General features: G+C 41.7%; 1 protein-coding gene across 1 annotated transcript in view; it reads right to left on the reverse strand.

Moving 5' to 3' along the window:
- LOC124775110 (ATP-binding cassette sub-family C member 4-like) overlaps positions 1-16979 on the reverse strand; it is a 365777-nt gene that overhangs the window by 145304 nt on the left and 203494 nt on the right. The window contains exons 8-9 of the mRNA XM_047249941.1: positions 16104-16214; positions 7059-7241 (exon numbers count right to left, since the gene is read on the reverse strand). Of these exons, the coding sequence (XP_047105897.1) occupies positions 7059-7241; positions 16104-16214 (294 nt within the window). The remainder of the gene's footprint in view (positions 1-7058; positions 7242-16103; positions 16215-16979) is intronic.

Below are 16979 nucleotides of genomic sequence, written 5' to 3' on the forward strand. Positions count from 1 at the left end.
AGTGACATGATATTTGTCAGCCATCTCTACGAAAGACCATAGATCTGTTTTATGCTTCTCAGTTGAATAAGTATCACAAGGAACGGTGAAGATCTGACCAACTCTGTTCTCTCAGTTTAGTAATTTGCGATTATTTTCTCTTCGCAGACTTGAAGCAATGATCAGTAGGGCGAATTCATAAGTGTTCGCCAATCTGGCCTAATGTAAAAAAAAAAAATTGTGTCAAAACATACACAGTGAGATCAAAATCTACCGGTAAATTTTTAGAAGTTGAACAGAGATTTCCTGCACGCATAGTTGTGTCTTACTAGTGTCATGATCAAATCTGGGAGTAGCAGGCAAGAGAGCATTTAACTGTGTTTTCAACGGCTAGTACCATCAGTTAATGAAAAAAAATCTTACAAACATGACATACATTTCGTATTACACGCATGCGGGTATTCTCAATTCAGAACAGGGTTATAAAGATAATTAGAGTAATAAACCGAATGAATATACGTGTAACGAATACTGCAGGCCAATGATTTCACCTGTCAAAACAGTAAAAATGGTTCAAATGGCTCTGAGCACTACGCGACTTAACTTCTGAGGTCATCAGTCGCCTAGAACTTAGAACTAATTAAACCTAACTAACCTAAGGACATCACACACATCCATGCCCGAGGCAGGATTCGAACCTGCGACCGTAGCGGTCGCCCGGCTCCAGACTGCAGCGCCTAGAACCGCACGGCCACTCCAGCCGGCCAAAACAGTAAAAATCTGATCCACAGGTAAAAATATGTAACCAGAGTTTGGATTTACCCTGTATTGTATACTGTACAAAAATTATGAGGCAGTGATGAAACTGCAGCAGGTTGATATACGTTAACAATCCAGTAACATCGTCACAAATATAGAGTGAACAGTCCATGATATAAAGTCAGGGCCTGTAGATGTCAACTTTACCCTGTCTACCTTTCTCACAGGTTCATCTTTCTGTTATGATATAATAATGGATTCACATGGATTCAAGAACAGAAAACGATGAAATAGGGAAGCTGACAGTTCCGTGTGCGTACTTATTTCAATAAATAGTGTCACTCACCAAAGTCACTTGCTGAGGGTTTCGTAATGCAGTGGCCGGTACAGACACAATTAAGTCAGTATTAACTGGTTACGAATTGAACCCACGCCAAAATGAGATGCTGCTGAGAAAGATTACGCGACAACTTCATAAAATGTCGAAACATGACGGCAGTCATCTTTTCTGTTTCTATAAAGTACGGAACTTACCCGCAGTCAAGTGTGTCTACATTTAGTTTGAATTTCTCTATGAGCAGGACAAGACAACAGCCTGTTCGTAATAATTTACGAAGAAGCCAACGTGACCCTCTGTTTCCTAAATACCTGTCGATCAGTATTTGATGTATATGAAACACTGAATTCCACAAACAAATGAATAATGGACTACGTACAGTCGATTGCAGCAATGTCAGTCGCCGAATAACTAATTTGTCTACTACGATTATAGACTAAACTTTAAAACATCCATGTTAACCCTTAGCATACTACTTGAACGATTCTGTACTCCCAATCAGATCTTGGGATACTTCTTTCTCTTACCATGTACGTCATTTCTATTATTATTTTCATCAAATTCGTTGAAATAATTCCGATCTCATATCTTCGGCTTATTTACTTAAGTGATAAAATTTACTAATTATCCCGGTGGATTTCTTAAGGCTACAAGCGACAGACACTCTAACGCGTACCACATTCGGCTGAGACATCCTTTGCAGTCCAGGACTCTTCCGTTTTTATAGGCAGAAAGTGTTTGTAAATTATTGGAAAGTCTGTGGTTGTTAGCATCACTTGGTTGGATAGGAATCGAACGTAATATAGGGATAAACCTAGAACTGCAATAATGAATTCACTCTTTCGGATCTACAAACCACAGAAGGTTTGAATATAACTTGATAAATAAAAATTTTTCACTGACCTAGATTCATACTCAGATGTTTTGTTTCTCACAAGCAGTCGCCTTAATTATTTTCCTCGATGGGGCCTTTGTGCTGCCCATTCGATTAGCCCATCCAACCAAGCCTCGAAGACGGACTCATATATCCAATGCCATTTACGTTTTCCTTTTATCATGAGCTCTTCCACAGGGTTGCCACAATGCTGATTCAGCATTTTTGTACAAATTTCACTGATAACATTTCGTACCACTGGTATTTCATTGATTATATTCCTCTTGAGAATCCGTTTATTTCAGTGAATTTAATGCAGTTGTTAGTGAAGGCTGTTATTTCTAGACTGGCCACTACTCTTATTAGCAACTTCCAGCGCCAGGTTGAGGAAACAGTTTACGAACATAGGCACTAGTAAACTGGCATATATGTCCTTTTAGTCTAATATTGAATCCACTAACTTCATCATGAAGAAGCAGGTCCTACAGGAATGGGAAGAGCAGCTGTCTCACTTGACAAAGGGACGACGGACTGATCACCTCGCCGTTTAGTCCTTAACTCGCAAGCAACCCACCTAACAACAAAGGAATGACACTACGCAAAAATCCAGCCTCCCACTATGGTTGTCTCAGACAAGATAATCTTCATCTACATCTAAATGATTACTCTGCAATTCACAATTAAATGCCTCTCAGAGGGTTCATCGAACCACCTATAAGATACTTTTCTACCGTTCCACGCTCGAACAGTACATGGGCAAAACGAACACTTGTACCTTCCCGTGCGAGCTCTGATTTCTCTTATTTTATTATGATAGTCATTTCCTTCAGTAAATTAGGCGCCAACAAAATATTTTCGCAATCGGAGGAGAAAGTTGGCGATTGAAATTTGATGAGAATATGTTGTCGCAACGAAAGATCGCCTTTGTTTTAATGATGTGTTGCTTGTATTCTGCCTAACTTTTGCTCGTATCCATAATACAGTATTGGGTAGGATAAATGATTCCATATTCGTTTTTGTTTTATACAAAACAGAAGCTGGTTACATTGCTGGTATTCTTTGGGATCATGTCCATTTTTTACCTCTTGGGCAGGCCACCTGTGGCCGAGCGGTTCTAGGCGCTTCAGTCTGGAACCCTCGACCGCTACGGTCGCAGGTTGGAATCCTGCCTCGGGCATGGATGTGTGTGGTGTCCTTAGGTTAGTTAGCTTTAAGTAGTTCTAAGTTCTAGGGGACTGATGACTCAGATGTTAAGTCCCACAGTGCTCAGAGCCATTTGAACCGTTTTGCTACCGCTTACGAATCCGTTTGTAAACTGCTCGGCTTAAACGCGTTGTACATATATTGCTCGTATTCTAGGTTATGTTTCTTCGCTTCCGTTTTTCGTAGTTTCTGGCATTTAATGGAGGCCTGCGAAATTTTCACTGGGATGAGAGAATGAGTCTAGTATCTTGATTTCTCCTAAAATGTATTATTTGTACCTATTAATAATGTGTGAACACATTTGCGTATTTACTGTCGTATTTTTAACATTTGCAGGTATTATGCAGACAGCATTAATAGGTACTACATATACATATGTAGTACCTACTAATAATGTGTGAATACCTTTGCGTAACTACTGTTGTATTTACAGGGAAGAATGCTCTAGTCACCAAGACTACAAGTTCTCATCTATACCTAGATCCATCTCTGCAAATTACGTTGAAATGCATGGCATTCAGTGACAAGAAGCGACGCCATAGTCGTTTCGTGACAGGATGTAATAAAGCAGAATATCAATTCTCTAAAAAGCTGCTTACATGCAGTTCTCCATTAAATATGAAAAAGTAGTGAAAGCGGATTCAAACGAAAATAAAATTAAATAGAAGCAATATACTTACAATGCACTCAAATCGAGCATTCACACACGGATTCGTAAGCAGTAAAAAATATACGTAAGCTCACAGAGCACAAGGCTACAGAATCAGCTTCTTTTTCATATGAAACAAAAATAAATAATGAATCATTGACTCCGCCCAATATTATGTATGCGAGCAGAGTACAAACAACAAATTTATAATGCAACTCAGAGTGCAATACACCCAAAAAGTCGTAACCAGAAAGAATAAGCGATGAAACAAGTTTTTCTTTACTTTGAATCAAAAACAAATTTGAAAGAATTTAAATCAACCAATAGGAAAACGAGACGATGGAAAACCGATAAACTTGCAGCACCCAAGTGTTCTGGCAGCGAACGAATTTTCGCTCCCGTAGTCGTATGGACCAGCACAAGAAAAAAAGGTCATGTAAGCAAGGGATCTAAAATGCGTACCTTAAGAGTTGTGAGCACTTCTTCAATAGAAGAGATGTGTTTCACCGTCGCGAAGATGGACAAGTGTTCATACCTCTTAAGGTGTACATTTTAGAGCTCATGTTGAAACGGTTACGTTTAACAGGTGAATGGTGGAAGATTCGTTTTACTAGTGGAGTGAGGGAATTAGATTAGGAAATGAGACACTTAAAGTAGTAAAGGAGTTTTGCTATTTGGGGAGCAAAATAACTGACGATGGTCGAAGTAGAGAGGATATAAAATGTAGACTGGCAATGGCAAGGGAAGCCTTTCTGAAGAAGAAAAATTTGTTAACATCGAGTATAGATTTAAATGTCAGGAAGTCGTTTCTGAAAGTATTTGTATGGAGTGTAGCCATGTATGGAAGTGAAACGTGGACGATAAATAGTTTAGACAAGAAGAGAATAGAAGCTTTCGAAATGTGGTGCTACAGAAGAACGCTGAAGATTAGATGGGTAGATCACATAACTAATGAGGAGGTATTTAATAGAATTGGGGAGAAGAGGAGCTTGTGGCACAACTTGACTAGAAGAAGGGATCGGTTGGTAGGACATGTTCTGAGACATCGAGGGATCACCAATTTAGTATTGGAGGGCAGCGTGGAGGGTAAAAATCGTAGAGGGAGACCAAGAGATGAATACACTAAGCAGATTCAGAAGGATGTAGGCTGCAGTAGGTACTGGGAGATGAAGAAGCTTGCACAGGATAGAGTAGCATGGAGAGCTGCATCAAACCAGTCTCAGGGCTGAAGACAACAACAACAACAACAACAACAACAACAAGTGGAGTGAAGGACGTTTACATTGAGTGGAGATTTGGATTTGGTAAGGGAGTGTGAACAGTTACGTTTAAATGGTGGAGGTTGATGGAAGACTGAATTAGATTACTTTTGCCGTCGAACGGAGGACGGAGTATTACTTATACTTTTACAGTGGGCTGGTTGGACTACTTTTACTAATCCAGTGGAATGGAGGAGGTACAATATATACTTATTGTACTTGATTTCAACGTTCGTGCCTCTAAGCATTAACTTTGTTTTCCATTTTAACTTTCATTTAATCTTAACTTTTCTTTTGGCTTTAGGCCATCTGATACTCACTTAAAGAAAAGTGCAACAGAAGAGTATCTTCCATATTTAGCATATTAATTAGGAGAATAGAACAGGCCGTCTAATTTCAACAATGAATCTTTCACTTTAGTCTTCCACGAATACATTAAAATGGGAATAGGATCGCGTTCTGGAAATAATGAATACACTTCCATACCGGACTGGGAAACCCAGTCTCTTTTTTTTCTGTCAAGCACATAGAACCCAGTTGATTCATACACACAATGTTATTAGCCAAATTAAAGAAAATGATATCGAAACTTGACATGAAATTTATTCCGAAGGTAAATAAAAGGATTATCCCTGATTCCTAAAGAAACTCCAATGAAATGACTGAAAATTCGCACTTTAAATATTTTAGATTCCACCATCCGTGGGTTACCCAGAGATTGGTCCATGCTCACCAGCCCCAGCCGAACAGTAATACTTTCAGCCCTAGACTGCCGCTTTCGTTACCCCTGAGGTGGGAACGGAGAGGGGCGGGGAGCCATCAAAGATGCGGACCTCTTACATGCCAACCTAATTCTTTTGTCTACTATTGTACCAGCTCTGAAGACCAAGCCAGGCTTTTCTGCCTTTCTGCTTTCCCTAAAGCAATTGGCAAAACTGAAGGAGTAGATGAAACTGTATTAGCAGACAGCTACTGGCTACTCTCACGAAAACTGACTTTCACTCGTTGCAGTTAAGCACAACAGGATGATATAATGGAACAAGTATGTGGGAGTGTTTCACGTGCCGATTTATTTGTAACACAATAAGGAAACTAAAAGACGTAGCCATGTAAACGACACACTTCCTTCCGAGGGGCTAGTTTCACACAAGTACCATATATCACTATACGGAGGGATCTGAAGGAGCTTTCTCAGTGTTTACATGACGTTTTTGTCTTGTTTTGATCCATACTACCAGCTCAGAAAGTTTGGCAGAGGAGTTCCGGTTCACCCTTTATCAGAAGTAGCAATGTAGACATAAACTTTTATCCCTAATGCGATTATTTCCCATCTCTGCTCTCCATGCCTCGATTTGACCACTCCCATATACTGTCATAGTTCGAACCCGCCAGGGTAGCCGAGAGCGCTAACGCGCTGCTTCCTGGACTCGGGTGGCACGCCGGCCCCGGATCGAATCCGCCCGGCCGATTAATGGCGAGGGCTGATGTGCCGGCCAGCCTGGATGTGGCTTTTAGGCGGTTTTCCACATCCCGCTAGGTGAATACCGGGCTGGTTCCCACGTTCCGCCTCAGTTACAGGCGTCACAGACATTTGAAACACGTCCGCACTATTTCACGATTTCCACTAGATGCAGACAGCTGGGGTACACTGATTCCATCCCTGGGGGGACCGGGTGGCGGCAGGAAGGGCATCCGGCCACCACTAAAACTAACCTTGCCAAATCCGTTGTAACCACGCCGACCCTGCAATCGATGCGGGACTACGGCGTAAGCGAAAGAAAGAAAAAATACACTGTCACAGTTCGACCAGATTTCTAGCTGATGTCACCACCGTTCGATCAGATTTCTGGCTGATGTCACTACCGTAACTCCAGAGGGATTATCCAGTGAACGTGAGGCTGGTGACATTGCTATCTAGACCGTTGACCCCCAACCAACCAACCGAGCAATGAAGTCAGCAGTGTCAGCGGCTGCGCCAGTGAGAGGGACAGACTGTACCTTGCCGCTGCCGACGGGTCCCACGACGGCGCACAGCTGGCCCGGCTGCGCGCGTATCGACACTCCCTGGAGCGCGTTGTAGGTGCCGTCCCAGGAGGCGGTGGCGCTGTGCAGCGTGGCCTCGCCGCGAGCCGTCTTCTCGTCCTGGCCCACCTCGCGGACCTCCGGCTTCAGCAGGAACTCCTGCGTTCAGACAACACACCCAGTCACACTCTGACAACTCACCGATTTAAAAACAAAGCGCACGCCAGACAACGTATTTTCATTGCTGTGGCTGGTTTCGGCCGTGTTACCTCGTCTTCAAAGAAAGAAGGAAGATTAAGGATGTCAAACACCTTTCAGCCGTCTAGTTTCCAAACTTATTTTATTTGGCTACCAGTTTCAGCGTTTTACTACGCCATCTTCAGGCCCCTGACCGACGTGTAGGAAGATTCTACTTCGGTTCCGATCAATACAGGTGCCAGCAATACTGGTATTAGTAGATTTTTGCTATAGCGATCACATCAGCCATCATCTGCCGAATGGTCTGATGTTATCGCTATAGCAAAAATCTACTAATACCAGTATTCCTGGCACCTGTATTGGTCGGAACCGAGGTAGAATCTTCTTACACGCCGGTCGGGGGCCTGAATATGGCGTATTAAAACGCTGAAACTGGTAGCCAAATAAAATAAGTTTGGACACTATACGGCTGAAAGGTGTTTAATTTGACATCCTGTATCGAACAGCCGAGACCCGCAACCATCTCTAAAAAGATGGACATACAGAGAAGGAAGACTAAGGTTTCACATCCCGTCGATATCGACGTTATTAAAGCCGGAAGGTCATTCCAGGCCTAAAATATGGGGAGTACGGCAGCTGTCACCGGCATCAGCTGATACGTGTCGTTTTTATTAGGAAATGATTTAAAATTGAATGATCATATAAGGTTGATCGTCGGTAAAGCAGATGCCAGACTGAGATTCATTGGAAGAATCCTAAGGAAATGCAATCCGAAAACAAGGGAAGTAGGTTACAGTACGCTTGTTCGCCCACTGCTTCAATACTGCTCACCGGTGTGGGATCCGTACCAGATAGTGTTGATAAAGAGATAGAGAAGATCCAAAGGAGAGCAGTGCGCTTCGTTACAGGATCATTTAGTAATTGCGAAAGCGTTACGGAGATGATAGATAAACTCCAGTGGAAGACTCTGCAGGAGAGACGCTCAGTAGCTCGGTACGCGCTTTTGTTGAAGTTTCGAGAATATACCTTCACCGAGGAGTCAAGCAGTATATTGCTCCCTCCTACGTATATCTCGCGAAGAGACCATGAGAATATAATCACAGAGATTAGAGCCCACACAGAGGCATACCGACAATCCTTCTTTCCACGAACAATACGAGACTGGAATAGAAGGGAGAACCGATAGAGGTACTCAAGGTACCCTCCGCCACACACCTTCAGGTGACTTGCGGAGTATGGATGTAGATGTAGATGTAATGGTGACCAATTTAACACTGTGATATCACGGAGCCACACTAAAGTCCGCAACGTGAATCGATACTGCAGACGTTAGCTAGGGCTCCGCAACAAGCAGTGGGTGGCACTCTTGAAGACCACGTCCCCTCTCTCAGTATAACAGCGCCTTCGCGCTGAGGTCAGTATAGTGTCAAGAATGCAAGAACTCAATTCTATTCGTGACCTCTGCTACAGCAGTCAACATCATCATGTAGGACAGGACAGTTATTAAAGTTTCTGATGAAATGTACTTCCATAAACGTCGCATTTCGTACTTTGATAGTCAATGACAGTTTCAAATTATCACTCAATCTTGTGGCAAAGAAGTCAGCCAAACGTAAGTAAATCTTTTATTCATTAACGTAACAAAATGAACTAATATTTCACGTGTTCTTGTTCATGAGCCTTTCCCAGGGTAATCAAAGAAACCAGAGTAATGGCCGGATGAAAGTAGTTTCGTCTGGTCACAACAGCACTTAAAGAGTGGGCTGAACTGTCTATTATCCACACATCTGTAATCTTGGCACTCAGGAAACATCTCCTGCATCGTCATTGAAAACAATACCGCGGGACTCACTTTTCCGATTTTTTCCAGATTGCGGCTAATTGTTATCCTTGACTCTGCTCACTTGTGATACCGTGTCGTGGGAATGTAAATGAAGCTTGTAGTTGCGCGAGATTATTAGTGGCATTCGTTTACTGTAATCGCCGGTCCAGTGCATTAAAAGGACGGTTTTATAAGATGTGTTATGCGTGTACACTATGTGTTTATTATTATGCTAGAATATTCTTTTCCTTTTCATGTGACGTGCGAAAGCGGGAGAATGTGTGAAGACTATGAAGATGGACCGCGCTGCCATATACGTGGTCGTCGAAGGGCAACTCTCGACGAAGTTTCTTTCATGCATTGACCCCGTTTGCTCCGTATTGGCTAAATTTGTATCTGAATACTATTTATGATAGCTATACATTTTTCTGATATAATGGAGATACGAGAAAGGTTGCGTCTGTTTCATTTGTATTGGAATGTTGTTGTTGTGGTCTTCAGTCCTGAGACTGGTTTGATGCAGCTCTCCATGCTACTCTGTCCTGTGCAAGCCTCTTCATCTCCCAGTACCTACTGCAACCTACATCCTTCTGAATCTGCTTAGTGTATTCATCTCTTGGTCTCCCTCTACGATTTTTACCCTCCACGCTGCCCTCTAATACTAAATTGGTGATCCCTTGATGCCTCAGAACATGCCCTACCAAGCGATCGCATCTTCTAGTCAAGTTGTGCCACAAACGTCTCTTCTCCCCAATCCTATTCAATACTTCCCCATTAGTTATGTGATCTACCCATCCAATCTTCAGCATTTCTCTGTAGCAACACATTTCAAAAGCTTCTATTCTCTTCTTGTCGAAACTATTTATCGTCCATGTTTCACTTCCATACATGGCTACACTCCATACAAATACTTTCAGAAATGATTTCCTGACACTTAAATCTATACTCGATGTTAACAAATTTCTCTTCTTCAGAAACACTTTCCTTGCCATTGCCAGTCTACATTTTATATCCTCTCTTTTTCGACCATCATCAGTTGTTTTGCTCCCCAAATAGCAAAACTCCTTTACTACTTTAAGTGTCTCATTTCCTAATCTAATTCCCTCAGCATCACCCGACTTAATTCGACTACGTTCCATTATCCTCGTTTTGCTTTTGCTGGTGTTCATCTTATATCCTCCTTTCAAGACACTATCCATTCCGTTCAACTGCTCTTCCAAGTCCTTTGCTGTCTCTGACAGAATTACAATGTCATCGGCGAACCTCAGGGTTTTTATTTCTTCTCCATGGATTTTAATACCTACTCCGAACTTTTCTTTTGTTTGCTTCACTGCTTGCTCAATATACAGATTGAATAACATCGGGGATAGGCTACAACCCTGTCTCACTCCCTTCCCAACTACTGCTTCCCTTTGATGCCCCTCGATTCTTATAACTGCCATCTGGTTTCTGTACAAATTGTAAATAGCCTTTCGCTCCTTGTATTTTACCCCTGCCACCTTCAGAATTTGAAAGAGAGTATTCCAGTCAACATTGTCATAAGCTTTTTATTGGAATACATGTCTAATATTAAGCTAAGTATGTGATTCTTCTTCGCGTCACTATCTGCATAAGGTTAGGGGGCCCCTAATTCCGTTCCTGTTCCTAGTTACGTCCAGCTAGGAATTTCTGGTTTCCACAGTTGGCAATTAATGTTTAGCAGGTTGCACATGTGTGGCCTGACTACATTCCATTGCCTTGTTGAGAGAGTCTGTTGTGCGCAGCAAGTTTAGCGTCGGTGTAAGAGGTAATTTATTTTTTATACTGAGGTGAGTTGGTGCAACAGTCAGGTTAACACCCTGCTATTTCTACTGTGAACACTGATTTGTGTTCGAATACTGGGCTCTATTCCAGCTGTGTGTTGTAGTTTTTGACGTATAACTGCTATAGGCGATGGTACAGCATATGTTACTGTAGTGGCCATTACAATTAATCTGGGAGGTTCATAATTTCGTCCCCCTTGCAGTTCCTACTTACGTCCTGAGGAAGAAATTTGGAAATACTATTTAAGTTTGAGTTTATTTCCTATTTATAAATATTATTTCACTTTTTTCAGACTGAAAAACGCAAGGGAAGTGAAAGGGATTTGTTGCGCAACAAGCTTCATTTGGTATCATAAAACATGCTCTTCATCCACACAGACATGCAAATTCATGTGTGATACATTCTTAGAGTTTTTAAAGTAACTTGAAAACATTGTTCATTCCTAGCCTTCAAGTGATTTATAATAGTAAAAGTGTCTGACAGTGATAGAATGAAAATATACTTTAAAATTAATTGTACATTCGAGAATTTTTATGGGGGACGAAATTACGAACGCATTTTTGCACTTCTGTTTGTGACTGTTAAGGTTTATGTCACACACTGACTACAGTATCTTATAACAGTTTAACTGCAGCTTACCTACAGGTGGATAATAAATTCAGGAATACATATACCAATTTTTAGCCTTTTCCACAACCTTCCAAGTCTTAAACACATCATAATCTACTACAGTGACGAAATTTGGACGCCCTACCATATGCCTGAAAAATAGTAATTCGATTTGTTAATATGGCAAGAATTATGTTACAATTTGGGTACTGCAGCCTATTTACGCTGAAGTGAAGATGGGCTGTTTATGGGCTACGCTGACGATATTGCAACGTCAAAGGAACGACAACTGGTGTAATGTTTGGCAACAGTCAAACACTATCAAAAAGAAATCCCCGGTTTCATGCTCTACTTTCGATTGAGCAACGCTCTCTTTCCAGTTGAAAAGATCGTCTTCTGAAACCCATTTCCATCAACAAAACCCTTGACCAAAGAACTGCTTTCCGAAACGGAGAGATACGTAACAAGAGATAAACATGTGTTATGGGTGCGTGCACTTTCGCATTTAATCGCCGCGCGGTATTGTTTCTTGATCGACGATATATAATCACCTGTCCAGTAGCTCTGAAAGCTGTAGCTATGAAAGCTGTCACTCGTCTGGTAAATCAAGAAGATTTTATCCACTTAAAAACTACTTCATGGTCGAGAGTACATATGCTTGTAGACCGCTCGATAAGTCGACTAGGAGCGAAGTAAACAGGATATAAAAACAGTGTAGGGGAGAGTTTCGTGCATTGAAAGGTGTTGCACATTGAACATAATGTACCTGGGAAGCAAGAAGTTTCCTGGGAGTTGTTACAGTCTAGCTACCGATTTTAGTCTCACATGAAGGCATAAGTATTAGAGACCACCATAAGCTCATTCTGGCATTTTCTACTGTTTTTATTGTTGAAAGACAAAATGTTGTGTTTTGTGCAGCATCTGTAAATCTCTGGAGTTCTACACATTTAACTTTGGACACTATGTTAAAGCTATTTGGAAGACATTGACACTTTCTAATTTGCAGAATTTTATGGCAAGCAAAATTCTATATGTTTTTAAAACTAGTTATGCAACGCGTGCGTGGTTAAGCTATTCGTCATCATTCGTGCATCATTTTCTGCTCTTAAACTGAAGAAAATCTTTCATTATGGAACAAGTGATATTTGCAAATGAACTGAGTTTGTTCACTCTCTTAACAATTTTATCTGTCTTGAAAGTGAAAATTTGTATTACTTTCCAGTAACTTCTATGTGAAAATGAATTTTACTTGTAATTGGTTTTCGATTATACTTCTACTTAATGTGATGTTACTTACTGATTGTTGGTGCATGGTAGAGTAATAATGTAGAAGATAGTTTATTAAATACAGTACTGAGAAGACCTTCTGGTTTAAAATGCGTTTTAAATTTCAGTAGGATATTTGTTACCAGGTACAAGACTATGTCATATCTTGGAACATTTTTTCACGTTTGGATAAATCTTATTTTTCCCCACATTAATTTTTGTAATTTCATAAAGAGACTGCAGCGCACAAAAAGTGAATGCCATAATTTAATAAGAGAATAATTACAGCTTATGAAAAAATTTCTACTGCATCAGTCATTTTTAGCAATATTTAAGTAGCACAATCCATTTCGTCTGCATGCTGTCATCATCGGTGCATTCCAAGAACACGTGCATTGCATTAATCTGAAGTATGATGAGTTTCATTTGCTGTCTGTACCACTGAAGTTATGTATCCAAGTACAATACTGTATAGATAGATACGCATATTTTAGTTCGTATATCAAGTTATTTGCATATTTAGACCATTTGATTAGTGCACCCACTTACATTTTTGTTGGAAATTTAGTTATCTAGCACACAGAGCACAGTTACAAACACATCGCATCTTAATACTTTCATATACAGATGTTTACATCGTTCCAAAGAGTCTTCACTGCTAAGAGAAACTAGTTTCAATTGCTAAGACAGCTATATACTGTAAAGATGAATTTTTTTATGTAGGTGCATTTATGTAATGGCAAAGATTAGATAATATGATTACTTGGTAGAGACAATATTTTTTATTATTAAATGATAATATTTTCAATCACATAAGCTTTCAACTTTGGAGAACTTTTTGAAGAAATAAATGGTCTTTCATTCTTACTGTATGTTACTGTCTTAGCATTTGAAACTAGCTTTTCTTAGCAGTTAAGACTCTTTGGAATGATGTAAATGCCTGTATGTGAAAGTGTTAAGCTGTGATGTTTTTGTCACTGTGCTCTATGTACTAGACAACTAAATTTCCAACACAAATGTTAATGAATGCACTAATGAAATGATCTAAACATGCAAACCACTTAATGTACACACTAAAATATATGTACCTTTCTGTAAAGAATTGTATTGCGATACATAATGTCACTGGCACACACAGCAAATGAACCTGATGATATTTCAGGTAAATGTGATGTACATGTAACTGAAGTGCTCCTGAAGTTGGTAGTATGCTACTGAAAAACGTCATACTAGTTAAATATTAGTAAGAAGTACCTCAAGCTTATAAATTATTTATTACATTTACAGTACAGTAGCAATCCTCAAAACATTTTGTACATGGTGATCCAGCTGCCCTTATGCATAGGTTCCATGCAACCCACAAAAACCACTTGTGAGATTTTCATTTTCTATCGCCAGCTACACACAAAGTTTTAGTCCTACAGAAAAAAATACATAGGACACATTTGTAAGATATTAATATACACTACTGGCCGTTAAAAATGCTACACCACGAAGATGACGCGCTACAGACGCGAAAATTACCGAATATGCAAATGATTAGCTTTTCAGAGCATTCACACAAGGTTGGCGCCGGTGGCGACACCTACAACGTACTGACATGAGGAAAGTTTCCAACCGATTTCTCATACACAAACAGCAGTTGACCGGCCTTGCCTGGTGAAACGTTGGTGTGATGCCTCGTGTAAGGAGGAGAAATGTGTACCATCACGTTTCCGACTTTGATAAAGGTCGGATTGTAGGCTATCGCGATTGCGGTTTATCTTATCGCGACATTGCTGCTCGCTTTGGTCTAAATCGAATGACTGTTAGCAGAATATGGAATCGGTGGGTTCAGGAGGCTAATAGAGAACGCCGTGCTGGATCCCAACGGCCTCATATCACTAGCAGTCGAGATGACAGGCATCTTATCCGCATGGCTGTATCGGATCGTGCAGCCACGTCTCGATCCCTGAGTCCACAGATGGGGACGTTTGCAAGACAACAACCATCTGCACTAACAGTTCGACGACGTTTGCAGTAGCACGGACTATCGGCTCGGAGACCATGGCTGCGGTTACCCTTGACGCTGCATCAAAGACAGGAGCGCCTGCGATGGTGTACTCAACGACGAACCTGGGTGCACGAATGGCAAAACGTCAATTTTTCGGATGAATCTAGGTTCTGTTTACAGCATCATGATGGTCGCATCCGTGTTTTGCGACATCGCCGTGAACGCAAAATGGAAGCGTGTATTCGTCATCGCCATACTGGCGTATCACCCGGCGTGATGGTATGGGGTGCCATTGGTTACACGTCTCGGTCACCTCTTGTTCGCATTGATCGCACTTTGAACAGTGGACGTTACATTTCAGATGTGTTACGACCCGTGGCTCTACCCTTCATTCGATCCCTGCGTAACCCCTCATTTCAGCAGGATAATGCACGACGGCATGCTGCAGGTACTGTGCGGGCCTTTCTGGATACAGAAAATGTTCGACTGCTGCACTGGCCAGCACATTCTCCAGATCTCTCACCAATTGAAAACGTCTGGTCAATGGTGGCCGAGCAACTGGCTCGTCACAATACGCCAGTCACTACTCTTGATGAACTGTGGTATCGTGTTGAAGCTGGACGGGCAGCTGTACCTGTACACACCATCCAAGCTCTGTTTGACTCAATGCCCTGGCGTATCAAGGCCATTATCACGGCCAGAGGTGGTTTTCTGGGCACTGATTTCTCAGGATCTATGCACACAAACTGCGTGAAAACGTAATCACATGTCACTTCTAGTACAATATATTTCTCCAATGAATACTCGTTTATCATCCGCATTTCTTCTTGGTGTGGCAATTTTAATGGCCAGTAGTGGCGTTAAGTTTTGTACTGGCATACGTTTTTGCTGGAGACCACAGTTCTCGAGTTATTCAAGAAAAAAGCGTCTGAAGGTCACTTTTATCCATTCTTCTTGAATAATGGCATCTAGCGAACACGTACCCAAGTACAAAAGTTAACTGCATTAAATTCCCTACAAAAGTTCCTGTTTATTTTTCTGTAGGATTAATAGTTTGCTCACAGTGGGTGAGAGAATATGAAAATATACGTGCGGTATTTGAAAGTGTTGCGGGTTGCATAATACCCATAGGTAGAGGCAGCAAAATCACCCTGTACAACGTGGATATACTACGGGGCTGGAGAAAGCCTGAGAATTGTTCCAAGTTAAAATCACTTCCCCTGCCTGTTTAAGCCATAATTCTGAATAAATAAATTAAAAAAACAAGTTTCTTGAGATTTTGACTTGGCTCTGATTATCGCACAGTGTTCGAGAGAGGCAGCGGACGAACCTGTATCCTGCGGACGGAGACGATGGCCTCGCCCATGTAGCTGACGGCGAGCGGCGCGGCGATGCCCATGGTCATGTTGAGCTGGTACAGCAGCTGAGTGATCACGAACACCTGTCGCACACGAGGGTAAGGTGTCAGAAGGGCGCTCAGCACGCCGGCGCCACCACAGCACTGCTGCCGGCCGCCGACAAAACCACAACAGTACTTACAACACGCGGCGGCAGTCAGGGCGCGGCGTGCTCCCACTGCGAGCCGCCCACAACAAGCCGCCGATACTCTACCTGTTGTCTGCCCAGTCATACAGAGTTCGTAGTACCCAAGAGCACAGTTCCTGCCGCTACGTCATGCAACATGTAATGCAAGAGTGTGTAGCTCAATCGTAATTCTAATACAGCAAGTATTGGTTCATTTGAATAAGTGAAATTCAATCCACAAGCAGCACACACACTATTAAAGCACATCACAGGTACGTTCTGGGTAGGTTGATGATACTACAAGCTAACCGTAACAATCACCTAGATTTTGTCCGACACACCACATGTTTTAGCCCCTGATTCCCATTTTCAAGTAATATTGGTCTTGAACCTGCCTGGGAGGTGAAATTAGCTGCCTAGATCTGATTCTAAGCAACATGTTTGCATTTCGCAGGCAACGTTCTACCGAGTAAGCCATTGCACTCTGTCTCACAGGTCAGTTTCGTAACTGGGAAGCGAAATTAAGTTTAGTGTCTCACCGACTCCGACGTCATTTCATGTCGACCAAGCGTGTGTTCTATCTCGGAGGCTCAGCAGTTGCTATTGCCGCTAGTGATGCAATAGTCCAGGGTTCAATTCCCAATGACCACCTCATAATAGATCCCAAATGGAAAAGTCTGTG

The sequence above is a fragment of the Schistocerca piceifrons genome, chromosome 2 (assembly GCF_021461385.2).
Source record: "Schistocerca piceifrons isolate TAMUIC-IGC-003096 chromosome 2, iqSchPice1.1, whole genome shotgun sequence".
NCBI lineage: Eukaryota > Metazoa > Arthropoda > Insecta > Orthoptera > Acrididae > Schistocerca > Schistocerca piceifrons.